At 42.5% G+C, this 18,729-nt stretch overlaps 1 protein-coding gene across 1 annotated transcript; it reads left to right on the top strand.

Moving 5' to 3' along the window:
• Nucleotides 1-1,858: 1,858 nt before the first annotated feature.
• Nucleotides 1,859-3,010, top strand: LOC147628548 (pentatricopeptide repeat-containing protein At4g33170-like). The gene is made up of 3 exons (XM_086813066.1): nt 1,859-2,033; nt 2,149-2,685; nt 2,772-3,010. Exons 1-3 carry the CDS (start codon nt 1,859-1,861, stop codon nt 3,008-3,010), a joined length of 951 nt encoding a protein of 316 aa, XP_086669192.1.
• Nucleotides 3,011-18,729: the final 15,719 nt, after the last annotated feature.

Genomic DNA, 18,729 nt, shown 5'->3' with positions numbered 1-18,729 from the left:
GAGGCCACTTTTCATCTACCTTGGGCCATCATCTACCTTAGGATGAGCATTCACATATCATTTTGACAATCATGGATTTTGGCTGATAGCAGCAATGATGATTTTCTGTGTTCTCTTTTCTTTTCTATTGTTCTTTCTCTATTAGGGTAGAAATGCCACTAACACCTTGGCGACCCACGAGAGAGAACCCCACAACCTTTTTGGGAGATGAAGCTCTCCTTTCTCCCAAAAAAAAATCTCAAGTAGACTGTCCTCCTCGCAGTTGCCTTTCCAATGCTTCTTCCATTAGTAGCTCTGCTTCTGCATCCGATGCGTTGTGGCCTCATTTAGCAGAAAATCTTGGGATCTCTCACCATCGCTCTGGCTATTGCTATCCTTGATTTGGGCTACCTGATAATTGCACCCTCTCACCCACCATACTCTCATTGCCTGGCAGATTTAATATGAACCTATGAGCATTTGCTAGCTCTATAAACGGGTGGAACTGGACATAAATCATTGGCTGGTCGGCTGCGCCAGCACGCACTAGTCAATAAGGCGGTTGGTCGGGTTCAGTGCACCTTGGTTATTGGCGGTGTCCCTGATGCACTCCTCAGTATCAGTGCTGCCACACTCCCACGACACAGGAGTATAAGCACCACTTCTCAATCCTAGGTCACCCAAGGTCAACCATGCCAAGGGCAGGGTTCATTGATGCTGTCTACAAACTGTATGAAAGGAAGAGTTCCAAAGATGATGTGGTTGTTACGTTCAGATGATTCACTTGAGAAAGTCTTTTTCTTGAGAGGATTAAGGCTATGAGAGATATAGTCTAGCCTTTTTCCTCGAATGCCAGCCTCACTTTCTGCCTGTTCATTGAAAACTCATGATGATACATATGCATTTCTTCACAAGAACTAAGCATACCAAGCAAACCTGCTCCTCACAAATCTCCATGAAGCATAGAGGAGCACAAGGAGTGTCCCATCACAAGCAATTTTCATTAGCTTCCTCTGCAAGGCCGTTCATTTGGCACTATATGGAGTTCACCATAACAGAAGCTACCACTGGGAACATTCTAGCAAAGCTCCTTTTGTTCGATGTCTTTTCTTGGAAGGCATGAGATCCTCTGTTTCCCTTTTGTGCCTAAGAAAGTTTGGCTCCCTTTTCCTTTAGCCATAACCTCACATACACATACTCCTGTGTCGTCAGTCCATACCTATGTGACCCATGTTCTAAGGAAGAAACATGCATCAAATTTTGCAGGCCACATCTATGCAAGAAGCTATACCGAATTGTCAAGCACTTCCGGAATGCATCCGACTATGAATGAAATGGAGGAAGCATAGGAGGAGTTGGAATAATTTCCAGATTTATTGATAAGGCAGAGCATTGGCATGCAGATCATGATGGGAAAAGGAAGAAATCCTGCTCATCCAACATTCGTTGCATTCGAATGTTGCAAGAAGTATTGGATGCCTTGAGTGACAAGTATGAAGATAAATTTGAGTCCGATGAGAGTGAGAATGAACTCGAATACCCCATGGCTGTCGGTATGCAAGTTGCACAGAATCATGGCGGATATGGTAGGGATCTGGCCTACATCCTTGCATAGAGAAAAGCTTTATATGATCTCCATTCCATAGAGTCATGGTCATCAAATACCCCCCAATAGCATGGAAGGCCATGTGCTAATGTTCTGGATGCAATGGTCTTGGTACTTATTGAGGATGCTCCAATAAATGAGCCGGAAGGGTTACAACACACAACCATGGATGAGGGAGAGGGAGAGGGTGAGGCAGTGGAGGAGCTGTGTGGCCAAGAGAGCCCAGGAATTCCCTCACATGTCCAGAACCCTCCGATAGGTATGCTGTAGAGCATGGAGGATGATCTCCCGAATCATCAAATACATGAGGACAACAATCAGGTTGTGGAGGAGCAGTGTGGTTGCAAGAGCCTAGAGAGTGTCACGGATGATCCAGATTGTAATTCTAGCCATGATGATGGGATGGTTGGGATGAAGGCTGAGGGAGCACGAAGGCCAAAAGAGCCAGGTGATGCCCTTGGATGCCTCTAGCACTTCATCAAATTTCCCTCATGGAGTGGACAGTCAGGATGATCTGGTATCAGCTAATGATAAGGTTCTCCACACATGTGGGTTACTTGCAGGAGCACAAGATGAGGGTGATAAACTGCTAGTCTGGAATGCAGTCCCCCGGAATACCCTTATCTTCGCATATGCAGATGAAAGGATCAGCAGGGAACCATTAAATTGCTTGAAACAAGTGCAAAGTGAGGAAAAGCATCCAGGCCCGGACACAGTTGGTTGCACTTTGCATGCTTGTAATAACATACGAGCCCTAGCCAGGGGCAAGCAAGTGCATGCAGATATTGTCAAAGAGGGGCTAGAACAAGATCCTGTCATAGGTACTGCTTTGGTGGATATGTTTGCCAAGTGTGGATCACTTGTATCAGCAGCACAAAGAGTGTTTGATACACTACCAATTCATTGTGTTGTCATATGGACTGCACTTATTGCTAGGTATGCTGATCACAATTGTGGTGAGGAAGCACTAATCTGTTTGGACAAGATGCTGTTGGATGGAATGCTTTGGGATGCAATCATGGTTGCTTGCAGCTTGAAAGCTTGTGGCAGCATTGGAGCTATGGATAGAGGCCGTCAAATACACGCTGAGCATGGGCATGGTGAGAAAGCGCCTAACTGTGTAAAGCAGATGCAAGCAAAAGGGGTAATGGTGGAGCCATAAACAAGAGACAAAGCATATATGCAGAGGTATTCAGTAAAGGTGTTGAGAAGAGTAATTACATGGGCACCGCTTTGGTGGATCTGTATGCTAAGAAGGGCCCTCTTGCGGAAGCTCAGCTAGTGTTTGAAAGCCTGGAGGTAACCTTCTGGAATGTGATGATGGCTGCATCTGCTGACCATGGGCTCGCACGTCGAGAAGCTACACCGTTAGCAGTCCGGGCGGAAAGCAGAACCCTGAAGCCTCCAGAGCATGCACATTTCTAATGGACTACCCCGTAGGAATAATCCGTATTAATGGATGGATAAGAGCAACACATGGTTCTCGGATTAAAGCTTGTAGACCTCTTTGGATGTGCAAGGGGCTTCAACATGGTAGGAGGCAAATTAAGGAGGATGTCGATGCTTGTTGATCTGAGCCTATGGCTGTCCATGCTGGGTACCTGCTCTCTTCCATGCACCTGGAGTATCAACATTCTGATCCACACATGGTTTTATGTTTTACTGTTACATGATCACGTATGGATGGCACTGTATCTAATGGGTTCCCAGCCCTGGCATGTTGCCATGAAATGATGGCATTCTACTTCCACTAGATTCAAGTTATGTGCACGACACCGGCATGACCCTATGATTGTGGGTTCGAGTCATCGGATTGGGAATCCGACCCACCGGGTGTGCCAGGTGTTAGCCCGTATGCGTGCACTGCATGGGAACCACCCATAGCCACCATAAACCTTAACTTCACCTACCCTGATGGCCGCCACCCTTCACCTACCTTGGGCCATCATCTACCTTAGGACTTTTTGTATGAGCAGTCACGTATCATTTTGACAATCATGGATTTTGGCTGATAGCAGCAATGGTGATTTTTTGTGTTCTCTTTTCTTTTCTGTTGTTCTTTCTTTGTTAGGGTAGAAATGCCGCTAACACCTTGATGAACGGATTAGTGGGGTTGTCGCATTAATGAATGAATTTGGTGGCGTGTGGTAGGGCCACAGGCAGTAGCCATTAACTGGCTTGTGAAACCGCTAACCGTTGAGTGTGGTAGGGCCGCAGGCAGTAGCCGTTAACTGGCTTCTGAAACCGCTAACCGTTGAGTGTGCCAAGAAGGAAAGTGCCATTATAGAATTTTTCGATAATCCAGAATGGTCCTATGCATTGGAGCTTTAATTTTTCGAGATGGGGGCCCATTCGAGACTGGAATAAGAGAACTGGATCTTCTTCTTTGAATATCCGAAACTCGGAGTGACAGTTAACTCATTTCTTCCTTCTCTTCTGGATGACCTTGGTGACGAAAAAACTTTGGAAGCATGTTTCATCCAAGGTAAGGAGTTGATCCAGGCGATGCTGTAGGGATTCTTCTAGGCTTAACTTTTCTGAAATAGCAATATGGAGAGTTGGTACTAAGAATTCCATTGGGACCACTGCTTCTGTGCCATATACTAATTTGAATGGAGTCATTCCGGTAGAGACTTTGTATGCTGTGCGGAAAGCCCATAAAGCTGAATATAGTTTTTCATCCTAGTCGTCGTAATTTTGATTGACCAGTTTTGTGAGAATCTTCTCGAGAATTTTTTTGGTTGATTCAGCTTGACCGTTGGCTTGGGGATAGTACACTGTGGATCTTTTATGGATGATGAGATGTTGGGTGACCAGTTGTTTGATGACATCATTGACAAAGTGTTTGCCTTGGTCACTAATCAACTCGATGGGACATCTGAAGCAAGTGATGATCATCTCATAGAGAAATTTGGCAGTTGATTGTGCAGTGTTGTCCTGAAGAGTATGAACTTCTACCCACTTAGTGTTGTAATCTGTGGCTAAACGGGTTGGAGGCTTGAATGGCCCAACAAAGTTGAGGCCCAATTTCTAGAATAGTTCTAATGGGAGTATTGGATTGTGTGGCATTCTGTCCCTATTTGTTGGCTGGCCAAGACGTTGATAGACATCACACTGTTTGGCCCAGTTGTAGGCACCACCAAGTACTCTAGGCCACCAAAGTCCTACTTGGAGGATTTTCCTTTCGGTGATATCTCCGGCGAAGTGTCCTTCGCTGATCCCTTGATGTGCTTCTCTAAGCACAGCTTCCTGCTCATCTTCTTGCTCATGTGGTGGTATGCATCTTCGAAGTACTTGGTCAATCCCTTTCTTGTACAGTTGATCAGCTATGATTTGGAAATGCCTGTTGTTGCTGAGAGCAATCTGCTTCAGCTGATCCCTGGACAAATCATTGTCCATCATCAGACCCGTGGGAATGAATGTTAGCATTTCATCATACCATGTCTGGGGAACTCGGATGACTGCATCAGTTATGAATAGCCCAGCATCCAGGGCAGGTCATCTGCTATTCCAATTGGGGCTTCTTCAAAATCCAGGCGAGAAAGATAGTCCGCCAATGTATGATGGGCACCTGGTGTGTGGACTATTGTGAAGTCAAATTCTTGGAGTATCAGTATCCATCTAGCCAATTTTCTTGCTATACTCTGCTTATCTACCAAGTATAATAAGGCAGAGTGATTGACATGGAAGGTAAATTTATTACCCAACAAGTAGTGCTTGAACTTTGTATCTGAGTACATCATACCCAGGGCTTCCCTATGTGTGGTGGAATAGTTCCGCTCAGCGTCAGCCTTCGACTGGCATAGTAGACAAGCCGGAACCATTTCTTCTCTGCTTCTTGCATGAGTGTACTACTAATTGCTACATCAGATGCGTCAACAAAGACATACAATGGCAGTTCCCAGTTTGGGGCTTGGACAATGGGTGCACTAGATAGCATAAGCTTGAGGTGCCGGAATGCAATGCACTCACGTGTCCAATTAAAAGAAACCTACCTTGATTGCTTTGTGAGAGGTTTTTTTAAATGGACCATCTGTTGATTCAAAGGGATTGCTACATGTGCGAGGTATCTAAGCATTCTGCTATGCCATCTTACTTGTCCCAGAAAACTTCTCAACTCTTTGTCGTTTGTTGGAGTTGGGGCTTTGCGGATCACCTCGACCTTATCTGGGTCGACTGCTATTCCTTGTTTAGAAATGATGTGGCCTAATAGCATTCCGCTCTAGACAGCAAAAGCACATTTTGCTGGATTCAAGCTTAATCTGGAAAGTCTGCATTTGGCCAAACAGAGCTGTAGATGCATCAAATGTTGAGATATTTTGCCAAAAACACTAAAGTCATCAATGAATACCCTCATAAAGGAGGTGAGAAAATCAGCAAAGATTTCCTGAACCATGCGTTGAAATGTAGCAGGAGCATTCTTCACACCAAAGTTCATGACATTTGATGTAAAGGCTCCCCATTCTGTGAGATGAAGGCGGTCTTCTGCTGATCCTCCGGGGCCATTTGAACCTGGTTGTATCCACTGAACCCATCTAGGAATGAGTACATCTTGTGGCCTGCCACTGCATCAAGCAAAGAATCTGTGAATGGCAAGGGAAAAGGATCTCAAATGGTAGCAACATTTACCTTTTGGTAATCTACACAGACCCTTAACTTTTGATTTTTCTTGGGGATGATTACGATCGGTGATAGCCATGTGGCTCGATGAATTGGGTGTATGAACCCAACTTAAAGTGTTTATCTATTTCTTCTTTTACCCTCTTGGCATAGTTTGGGTTCATCCGGTATCTTTGTTGCCGGATAAGGATGGCATCTTCTTTAAGGTTGATTCGGTGCTGATAGAAGCTGGGATCAATCCCTTTCATGTCGGTGTAGCTCCATGCAAAGACATCTTTGAAGGAAGTGAGCAGCTCCCGGATTTTTCCGCGGAACTCATTGTCCATCTTTGCACACTGACCCTAACCATCTTAGGCTCATCACTAGTGCGTGCCCAAGTTCATTTCTGCCCATTCATCTTCTTTGACTCTTTTGGAGTGCTTGAGGTCTCTGATCAAAAGCTTTTTTTCTTGCAATCAGTTGCTGCAGGTTGGGGGTACTAGCTTCCTTGGCCAGTGCATCATAGAAATCTTCTGATTTCTCTGAATTGTCTCCTTTCATCCTTGGAGATTTTTCTTTGAATTCCTCACTTACATGTGGAGTGCTGGGTTGATATATGTCCATGATCCAAACTACATCTACTTCAAACAGGCTGATTAAATTAGCATTCTATTGGAGATATTCTTCTTCCTCATTGAAGTCTAGTCCTTCGAGCATGTTGATCCCTTTGGCTATTTTCGGACGGGCTGGTTTTTCCACTTTCTGCCTACTGGTGAGATCTTGATCTTCTTCTTCCCATGGCGGATAGTGGTTATATCCGCATCTCAATCTTGATTAATCTGTGCTTGGCGGAGCCAGGGTCTGCCGAGCAACATTGGATAGGCACCTTTGATATCTTCCATTCGGAGCACTACTACTGCTATTTGGGGAAACTATATCCAGAGACCTCTAGTGTGAGCTCATGGATTAATCCAAGTGGCTGCACTTGCCGCTGATCTGCCATTTTTGACAACAAATGGTACGGGTTCCCATCTGCTCAACCCGAGCATGTGGCCTGTTGTATCCGATAGGATATTGACTCTGGAACCGCCATCTAGCAGAACTTCAGCTATATCCACTTTGGCCAACTTTACCTGAATCATTCGAATGGTTCATCATATATAATGGGTTTTGATGTAGTTTATGCTTCCTCTAGATTGAAAGCTTGTGGTGGATGCAGGGGTGGCATCTCCTCTTTTAAAGGTTTAAGGCTACCGATCAGCTGTTCCCTAAAACTTTGGAACAAGTGTGAGTAATTGTTCCATAGAAATATGTATTGGCTGCCGCTTCAAATCTTCCCAGAGATCATACGGCTTCTGGGTGGATTCTGTGATTCTTCTTGTGCAATTTTCCTGCTCTTGTGCTTCTTCCGGCCATAGTGTCTCTGTTACATGGCATTGGCCGATGTATCTTTACTAGGACAAGGGCATTTTGCCTTCTTCTCCGGGTTTATTTCAAGAACATTGATTTGGGATTCTGTGGCTAACAGATTAGCTTGAGTTTTTCCGGGTCTTTTGTCTACAGTGCCTCTTTGGCCTGCTGCTTCACCCAAGCAGAGACTTCCGTCCGGACTTTGTGTTATTCTTGCCAAGTGACTCCTTTTGGCTTTCCCTTCTTTTTCGGGGTTGGTTTTTGTGTGCCACCTCCGGAGTCCTAGACTGCATGGATTTGGTCACTGCCATAGCTAATGATTCGGCTGCTTCTGTGGTTGGGTGGTTTTCTGCGTGTGCATTCAGAGCTCAGATTTCCACTGCATTGATTGTAGGTGGACCAGACGCGGAAGCGTGAGCTCCCTTTAACTCCGCTTTATGGTATTTCCATAGTTCACATTCTGACTTCCGATGGCCTTGGCCACGGCAATAAAAGCATGTAAGGATGGGCCTTGAGGAACCAGTCGCGTCTCTGGGTGAAATTTTTTTGCGTTGGTGGACTGCGGGTCTGCGGAACTGGTCTTGTGCGGCCATTGGCTGGGCTGGTTGAACTGTAGCTACTACTTGGGGTTGCATCACTAGTTGCGGAGGTGCTCTCCTGCCATTGTAGCGGCATGCTTTAGTTGCCTGTATGGAAGTTCGGAAAATGGCACACCAAAGGTCGTTTAAGCTGCAGTCTTTAGCTTCATGTCCTGGATTGCAACACTTCGCACACTAGATATCTAACTGGACGATAGGAGTAGGCTTTAGACCTTCAGTGGCCAACTGAGCCATGGCTGCAACCAATTCTTTGGTTGTTTTCCACACCTTCTTGCTCTTGGAGCTGGTCTTGTGCTCCTCCTCCTCCTTTGATGTGTTCATTGGCTGTCGAATCATCAGAATCATTCTGCTCATCTGAAGATTCGAATGAGGACTGTTTGGACTTCTTTGTATTTTTAGATTTCTTCTTACTTTTGATTGGACCTATTAATACCCGCCTTTCTCTGAGAGTTGAGTCTACCAGTTGTTCCAATGGTAATGGTAGACAAGTCCACTCCGACTACAGAGCGTTTGATTTGCTTAGAATTTAGAATTTATTCTATAGGCTGATTAGCTACATCTAATCTACGGAGAAGTTTGCGGAGCTTTGTAGCATAATCCTCCAATATCATTTTCTTCTGGGTCATTCTGGATAGCTTATCCAAGACATGCACAAATGTCTTGTCCTCTCTGAAGCATTGAAGGAATGCATCCCAGATGGCATCATGGGTGGGAAATGAGCATAGTCATATTGAGCTACCTAGAGAGCGGCACTTTTGTGAAGTGTGGGAACGAAAGCAGCCTTCTTGAGATTCTGGTCCACTGGGCCAGGAACATTGACACGCCAAGCTGTGTTAAACATTAGGATGTGGGCATCGGCATCATCCAAGGACTTGTCGGAGAATTTGGGATGCTTTACGGTGACAATTGGTCGCTGCATGGTGTTTTGGTAAGTGAAGGATTGAGGTTGTGGAGGTGGGGGTGAGGTTGGGGTGGGGGAAGTTGGTGGTTCTACTTTTGAGTGGGATGGGGATTGTTCACGGCCAGATTCTTGGGGATGGGGATTGTTCACGGTTAGATTCTTGGGGATGAGGGGTGAGTGGTTCCTCTTATGAATGGGAGGTGGCTTCTTTTGGTCCTGATTCAACGGGGTGGTTAAATCAGGATTGGCAAAGAAGGTTTGTCAAGCTTGGCTATGATCCAAGTAGTGTCATTAGCATGCTGACATGGGGGACGGGTTTGAAAACAAGGGGGAGAGCTTCAAACACAACGACAAAATGACAGCAATAGGAAGCAGCAACAAGCATCGTGGTCACCAAAGTGTTAGCGATAACACAGACACAGACATCAAGACTTAGAAACATAACAGGATGACTCATGTACAATGAGGCTAAAACCCAAAAAGGCAACAGTCTTGCCAATATATATATATATATATATATATGTATGTATATATATATATGTATGTATATATATATATGTATATATATATATATGTATGTATGTATGTATGTATTAAGAAGAGCAATGATGGTATCTCGTTAAGATTGCGGCAGAGCTTGATAGAGCACCTCTAGTCAATGACCAGGGTAACATGTACATGGATGGAGATGGTGTTCGCTCTATGAAGTCACCTATCATCCAGAGAATGTAGACAAATTAGGAGAGCTCTCTAAGAGTGAGTTCCTAGATTTATCAAAGCCTTCCGGAGCAAGGGAGTCTAGAGATGATTGGCTCATTGAGCCGAACATGCCTGGACCATCCAATGCCCAGTCCTCAAAGCCATCCATAGATGATTTACTTTTTGTAGATCTAAATTTGGAAAGGGATAGGAAAGGCAAGAGCAAAATGGATCAGGGGGAGCTGAGAACCAATGGGAGTTTGTATGACAAATTCCAGTGACAAAGGTCTTTCAGGAGGACCCACTTCAAGAGGTCTATAAGGACTCTTTAGAAGGATATTATGCCACAACTAGATTGCTAGAGCTAGATCTTCCTTTAGCACTTGTGGTGGTAGTCGAGAAGCTTGCAGGATACAAGAACCGAATCGTTGATAAATGGGCCAATGAATACCGAACCTTAGATTGGAAGGAGATTCATGAGCTCGTACTCACATGCAATGATATAAGGTCACATGCAAAGGCTTAAAATGACATACAATCACATGCAAAGGTATGCAATGACATACAACACTATGCAAATGATATGCAACAATATGCAAAGGGCAAGAAGTACCATGTAATGACATGCACATGTAATAACATCCAGATGCAATACTATGCCATCATGCGATGCAATGCAATGTATTGTAATGGCACATACATGCATTGACATGCAAAAGGATAATAAAGAGCAGCCAATGTCATGAGAGAGTGAAAGGGAGGGAGGGAGAGGAGAGGTGGGAGGGTGGGAGAATGAAAGGGAGGGAGGAAGAGGAGAGAGAGGGAGGGTGGGAAAAGGAGAGAGAGGGAGGGTGGGAAAGTGAAAGGGAGGGAGAGGGAAATTAAGGAGAGAGAGAGGGGGGGGGGGAGGGAAGAGGTTGGAGAAGGAGAGAGAGGGAGGGTGGAAGAGTGAAAGGGAGGGAGGGAGAGGGAAATGAAGGAGAGAGAGAGTGGGGGGGTGAGGATAGGGAGAGCTACGAAAGAGAGCAAAGGATAGAGAGAGTTAGAAAAGAGAAGGATAGAGAGAGTGAGAGAGGAATATATATATATATATATATATATATATATATATATATATATAGAGAGAGAGAGAGAGAGAGAGAGAGAGAGAGAGAGAAGGATATTTTCAAAACTACAGTATAATGTCATTAACAGTATGAGGTTCTTTTCACATTGTTCTCCTATTGCTGAACATTCTCATTAGGTCCTCCTTTTTTAGAGTGGGATGATGTATAAACATATTATGATTCGCATCTAACCCAAAGATATGCAAATATACAAAATTTACATGCACAATATGGTCGTCCACCTACCCTAATTTGAAAATCGGGACATATGCATGATGGATTCTTTCCCATAGTCACCCGGTATTTTTCATTGCGTACTAGTGATTCCTTAGTCTAAATTACAAACACTTCCATTTGCCTAACCTTAATGACCAAATACACAAAGACTATAGCTATGCTTGAAATTATCGAATCTGTTCTCTTCGCTACCATATCCGATATGCCACTTTTGTACCTTGTTGACCGATGGCCTACATCATTTGCTTCCTGACGTAGTCTCTTTTGTTTTGCAACACAAACCCACTAGCCTCCAATGCTTGGATCTCATCCACAGTCAGATTTGTACCTCATTCCACTGGCCAAACAACCAAGGGTCTAGTAGGTGATTAACACATGGTGTTACATACTCTCTAAGTATGATCCACGCTGCTATTACAAAACCACATGATCTGACACCTTTGTCCCCCAGACCATTCTCTCATACCATAGAAAGAAGGAGCTAGAACGCCTTGCCCGCAATTCTTAATGCTCTTTTTGCACTTGCCATCTTGGCCACCTAACCATCCTCGGCAAGTTACCTTGCTGTGTAGAGATATTTGACGTATAGCCCACATTGAGTCGTGTATGTCACTCTCCACAATTTCTTGCACCTCTACTTCAGTTGTCTCTCCCTCTGCATTGTGTTGACCACCTTCTGTAGCTAAAGGAATAGTGGGTGGAAAGTTTAATCTCCTACCTTGTTTCTTGTGTGGCTGGTTTTATGGACATACTCTCGATGATGTGATGAGTTATCTTCCTCAAAATTTATAACTGTGGGTTTTTCGTGCTGGTTAACAGTAATGTTCTTACCAAAAAAATTTGATTGCACATGCATTGGTGTGCCACTCACTGCTTCCCCCACCAATCTGCTAGTGCTTGACGGACTTGGAGCTTTTGATGTTGGCCTTCTCCATCAACTTTGTTATTGTAGGACCTGCTCTGTGATATTTACCTTGCATGAATGCATGTTGCTTTGTGGATTGCAAGAGGGCATTAGAGAGGTCTTAAACAACTGTATCATATAAAGAGATGGTTCCCTTGAAAGCCTCTCCTGCTAACCAACTTGCATGTTTTATTTCTGCTAGATTGGTGGTTGTGGCATGTGCAACACACTGGCGTTGTCGACATCCTACAACAGGAGATGAAGTTAATTGCAAGCTCCAACCACATTCCATAACCAGAAGATTAACTTGACAATTCAGATTCCAAATGCAAGCTATTCTTTTTGAAAACCAAGAAAGTAATACTTACCCCTACAAGATGTTTCCTTTAATGGGATATCTAGTATGCCACCAACTAAGCCAATAATCCATGGTTGGTAAGTTCGCATCAGCGACCTTACCATTCATCCATCTCACGATCTAATGTGTTTGTATTTTAAAAGTGCCGCCACCACTGATGACATAGTCGCTTGTGGTCTTTCTGAAAATTCATAACTACATATTGTACTGTATGGATGTTCAAGCTTTGCTCCCAATGAAAAAGACACAAACGCTCACGAGACCTTCCAATACATTCTCTAGTCCATTATTATAGACTATCCTAATTGCCCTCTAGTTGGCTCAAGCCTCATTAGCCATGAAGCCAAAAAAATCTAGTTTGGAAAAGCCTTTTTGGACCACAACATTGTTAATCATTTCCTAGAAAAGCACTTGTGCCACTGTGTCCTCCTCTTTCATTTCACAAGTTGCAATAGTCATGAGCTCTTATAGGTTGCATGCCATCATACAACAGTTGGAAAACTATTGAAAACAAGATCAAATTTATTAAGAACTTTTCAAGACCAAACTGTCCATGGATCATATACATACGTAGCCATTGTTGTCCATCCTTACATATGCCTGACGTGATTAAAAAAAACGCAAGCCTTCCTCAAATCACCGTCTCCTGTTTGGTGCATACGATTCACAAGATCCAAACCTGATGTTGGCCTTGTGGGATTGACATTTTAAACACGTAACATCGCTTTGACTCCTCTAAAGGTTGCCCAGGAAAATGACTACCATGAAAGAACTCAAAAAGCACATTGTCTCTTCAATTCTAGGATACTTGACTCTACTCCTTGCACTAAACCGTTAATCCTAGAAGCACGTACCATCCTCCTGAATCTACAAGAGAATTGGATAGCTTAACAAAATATACTTAAGTTCATAAGAATTACCAAAATATGTAAAGTTAAGTTCACAAGAATTACCAAAATATGTAAAGTTAAGTTCACAAGAATTACCAAACAATTAAAATTAATATAGAATTAACATTACCTCTTTGACATTGAATTAGGGGATGCATGTGTTCCAATAATAGTGACAACTCCATGTTGCTAATATTTGATTCATTATTCGTATGCTTCCTAATAACAACTGCATCTAATACGAGTTATTTGGTGATATCCATTTGTATCTTCCTTGGACCACTTGTAGCCACCTTTGAAACTATCTCTTGCACAAGTTCTCTTATCTTTTGCAATGCATGCCTTGATGTGCCCCTTTGTACCTCATGCAAATGTTCCCCTTGATGTATCATCAATCTCATTATATGTGGGTTAACAGGCATACTATAGTACACCGTAGCACCACACATTCTTCTACATAAAAGTTTGTTCTTGCAGTAGAAATAAGCTAGTGATCCATATCCGTCCGTTGTTACTCCAAACGAGGGAAGCTTATATGTGAGCTTGCCTATTATATGAAAAATTACAAAGTTCTAAAAAATACTCTTATTAATCAAAGTTTACTGAAATTGAGCCAAGATAATAAGCTTACCATTCCATGATGTTGTATTCGGTGTGCCATTCATAGTTCTTCTTCCACACAAGGCATAAGTGCACTCAAATAAGCCTCCACAGGAACTCTTTCGTACAACTTTAGGAAACTTCATATGACTCTCCACCACAAGTTTTACCTAACAATGGCCATCATGTGCTTGCTCAATTCCTTGCATTGGAGAGGCTGAAGGATCACGTACATTTAGTAACTCATCAAAAGCCACATTACCATTATAGATTTGAGGAATCTCTTCTACTTTCTCAATATGTGTGCTTGCTAATAACATTCTACGAAGAACACCATGAGATTCCTCAAACAATAAGTATTTGACCACACTTCTAAAGTGGTGTACCTGTGGGAGAATCTTCTATTGTAAGATCAATAATGACTTATTTTGGGGTGCTTACTATAGTGTTGCTTAACTCTCCTATTATTGGAACAACAAGGTATTCTATTGTTGTATCTTTATCAAATATATAACATGATTCCTCTCCAGCGGGTCTAGCTGACTGGATAGATATAAGATGATCTACACCATCATCTTGTGGTTTGATTGCAAAAACTTTCAATCAGAAAGAGGACATAATATTGCATCAAAATCATCAGCTTTAGTAATATATAAACGACCCTCTACAGTTCTAACAACAATAGGATCACTCTCCAAACCTCCTACAAAAATTTGAAAAGAAGTGTTCCCCCCCATGGCAAGAAAAGCTCTTAGAAAACTAGCTCACAAACACACAATAATCTAATGACAACGAATTCAAAATCTAAACACTAATTCTATACATATTATTAAAAATAAATAGAAAAAATATATTCATTTTTAAAAATTAATCATTATTCTGACAAACACAAAAACATTCTTTAATCATTATAAAGTGTCATTAATATACAAAATCTAAAATTTATTTTTAATAATTATATTATATAATAAATGCTTGCATAACTAACTCCCATTTAATGATTATTCCAGGTGAACCTTTAATCTTTTAACACATGCAATATATGATTAACATTTGCATATTATCAACTAATGTTGTAATTTGTGAATAATAGGATGAGTACCTCTCGTAGCAGCCACTTGAGATATTGACCCCCTAGTAGATAGCTTGCCTACATATGAGTTTGAAGAGAAATGGAGAACTGCATTTTATAAAGATGAAAGAAAGTGGAGCCATGCTACAAGGTAGCTGGCGGCGGCGATTACAAACCCTGCACCACAAGGGGAAGGTTAACATCCTTTTTAGGGAAACCAATCCTTGATAATGAAGCCATATCTTTCTAAAAAGACCAAACACAAAATAAATTTGAGGAAATAAGTACACTAAAGTAAACATTGCAATCCATTTTAACTATGAACTAAATAAGGATCTCAATAAAGAAGCTATTTATGAAGGAAAGTTGATATATCCCACTTAGTGGCGAGTTCTTATGGACCTTCATTTTTGTTGCACAATAGCTTATGACTGCACTTCTTCTTCTTCACCTTAAGGGGTGTTGAGAGCTATCTACTCCACCCAACCATAGCCAAAAGAGACACCTCCAAGATTGGACCCCTAACTCTTTTAATAGCATAGTGCCCTTCACACGTGCTCGACCACTCTCAATAGTGTTTGGCCACTCTTGGGTCCGCACTTGATCTTTTTGCCTTCCCTAAACCCCGCACGTGCCTTGCTCGGACCATCAAGCTCTCTAGGCTCCCACTAATTCTGTTGTCTCATGACATTACTCCCCCCTTAAGAAGAGTTTTTGTCCTTGAAAACGAAATTCGGGAAGCTCTTTTTTAGTTTGCTTACCTTTTCCCAGGTAGAACCTTCTTTTGGTCTATCCTTCCAACTCTTGTCGTACAGAGATTCGAGTTCTTTTCTCTTGGAAATCCAAGACTTTTTCTGGTTCATGTGGTAAGGATGGGGATTCGATAAGTTCTACTAGGATCTCTTGTGTGACTGACAAGATTATCATCATCACCCAACTTCTTTTTTAGTCTACTGACATGAAAACCTGGATGAACTTTAGACCTTTTTGGGAAAGCTAACTTATAAGCAACACTACCTACTCTTTTAAGTATTGTAAATGGACCACAATACCTTGGAGATAGCTTCAGACTTCTCCCCGTTTTTAAAGATTCGGAGTGTGCGGGAACCTTTAAAAACACTTTATCACCTTCCTCAAAGATGATTTGTCTATGATCTTTGTCTGCATAATGTTTAGCACGGTCCTATGCTCTCTTAACATTATCTTTCAACATTTTCGTCATCTCGTGGAGATCTTAAAAAAAATCTTTAACCTTTTGTATCTTTTATTTCTCGAGGCCAACAGCCATAAGGACTCTACATTGGAGCCTCGTGTGCTGAATGTCTATGACAGTTGTTTTAGCAAATCAATATGGGCAATACGCATCCAACTAGTTTGCTTCTTAATTATGCTTGTAGCATATCCTTTTGGATTTGATTGACTCTCTTAGCTAGACCATCACTATCGATGATTAATCATACTCGAGCTTAGCACAATATCCAATATTTTGAACACAGTATGCCAAAACAAATATTAAAATTTATATCACTATCGCTTACTATATTGGCAATCAGCCCACATATATGCGACTAATATACTCAGTGAATAGCCGAACTAACTCTAGCATACTCACTGTCTTTTTGTTGGAATGAACCATCACTTTTTAGTCAACCAATTCCTGATTATCCAAACCAAATCTTGGTCTCTATTCGTTGTGGATATCTATGTCTTGCTCGTTGTCTGCCATATATTTTACTTCCTTTGGTCAAATCTTTATATTTCAAGTGTCGACTAGCTTTGAAATATCATTGGATGAGAAACTTCACAACCAAGACTTTTCGAGTTCTATGTCTTACTCATTGTCTGCCATATATTTTACTTCCTTTGGCCAAATCCTTATATTTCAAATGTTGACTAGCTTTGAAATATCATTGGATGAGAAACTTCTCAACCAGGTACCGGTCAGCCACTTTTTGATTACCTCATCCTCACTATCCTACCAAGTGTCCCATACCACCTAGTAATAATAAGATACTTTTGGTAATCCGCTATTGCAACTAGACCCTCTTAAATGAGGACGTCAACCAATAACTAATTTTATATCTCACTAATTAAAGTGGGACAATGTCATCTTGGACATTCTTTGTAGTCATTAGCTTAACAATTCTGATTGGAAGGGTGAATAGGGATCCCAACATCATATCTACCATCTAGGGAATCATGTCACTTATCGGACACTACCCTCTTTATGAGACTAACCGCTAGTGGTTGTGCCTCTCGACAAGGGGCCACTATACTTTAGGATGGGCATCATGCGGATCGTCAAACGCAAGTAAGCACTGATAACTCTGTTCGACGAGCCTTTCAACCTTTTAACTTCCTTTATCTAGATAGAAATTTAATACTCACAAGACCAAAGGCTATTTCAAACTAGGTACCATACCAATGACACCGTGGCCTTAACGTATGCACCATAGCATACGATCCTCTTTCATACTAAATACTTTTCTTGGACCTTGTCTACTTCTTACAAAGAATAGTTCCTATACCATCATTAATCATATCCGTTTCCACCACAAAGGTTTAACTTGGATTGATCATTCTATAACAAAAGCTATCATAAGCTTCTAGAAACAATAATATTGGGGACTTTCCCCTTCCCTTAAAGTTGATCTGTCCTCTAAAAAACTAATAGATATAATTGCAAAGGAACATGCGATCAAAGTTGAATAATCAAAAGAAAGAAACCCACTCAAACTGCAAGAGTGAAAGTTTCCTAAATACATATAACCACATGCTGAAATTCTTTGCGGTGAGGTGATCCAAACATAGCATCAAAGGATTTACAAACAACTTACTAATAGGACATACAAATAAACTTGCTTATCCTTTCCCTTTTCTTTGGTTTGTGAACCCTCACCCATGTCCAACAAACCAAGCTTAAGGCGGTGGGATTTATTATGTCCCTTGCCCATGCAATAAAAACCTTAGATTCTCTTGCTTTGTTTTCTCATAGTCCTCTGACCTTAAGAAACACATCGGTCCCCTAGTTTTCTTAGCTTGATGACTCTTTTGCACAGGTCCTTGTTGTTTCATGGAACCTTGAAACATAGGACCGCGTGCCATCATTGTGGACGGGAAGCCAGGTCCTCCACACTCCACCAAGAGCTTCCCACCATCACTTCCGACCGCTCTAACCGTCGGTGCCCTCTGACCGCTCTGACCGTAGGTGCCCTTCGACCGCTCCGACCACCAGTGCCCTCCGACCGCCGGTGCTCTCCGACCCCTCCGACCGCCGGTCCCCTCCGACATCTCAGATGTGCATGGCCAACTCCGATGGCACTCATGGAGGCAACACCCCTCTCCCTTTTCCAAGGCAGGGAGAGATCCTCTTCGAGATCACCGTCTTCCTTTCCCCTCTTCCTTTCCCAAGGCAAGGAGAGATCCTTGAGATCCTCTTAAGCACCACCCGAGGAGGAGGACACCCACGGAGGAGATAAGGGGAGCACTCTCTCGGCAGCAGGACACACACAATCTCGGACACACTCTCACAAACGAGGACACTCTCTCTTGTATCACAGTCATTCTAGCACATTCTCTATTGGAGTAAAGTCTATCTTGTATCTTTCTGGCCTACAATTGGTACACAATGTTGCACTCTGTTGGTGTTTTGTCTATCTCTCTGTGTGAGCGAGGTGAGGGAGGGGTCAGTGTTGCGTGGTGTGAGTGAGAGGCCTGTAGGGATACTGTGGTGCTAGGTGGTGGTCGGAGAGCACGATAGACAGTGTAG

Source organism: Cibotium barometz, chromosome 19 (assembly GCF_041138505.1).
Source record: "Cibotium barometz isolate CiBa-2024 chromosome 19, ASM4113850v1, whole genome shotgun sequence".
Taxonomy (NCBI): Eukaryota; Viridiplantae; Streptophyta; class Polypodiopsida; order Cyatheales; family Cibotiaceae; genus Cibotium; species Cibotium barometz.
The sequence above is the reverse complement of the archived record's forward strand: the minus strand, read 5'-3'. Positions and strand labels throughout refer to the sequence as shown.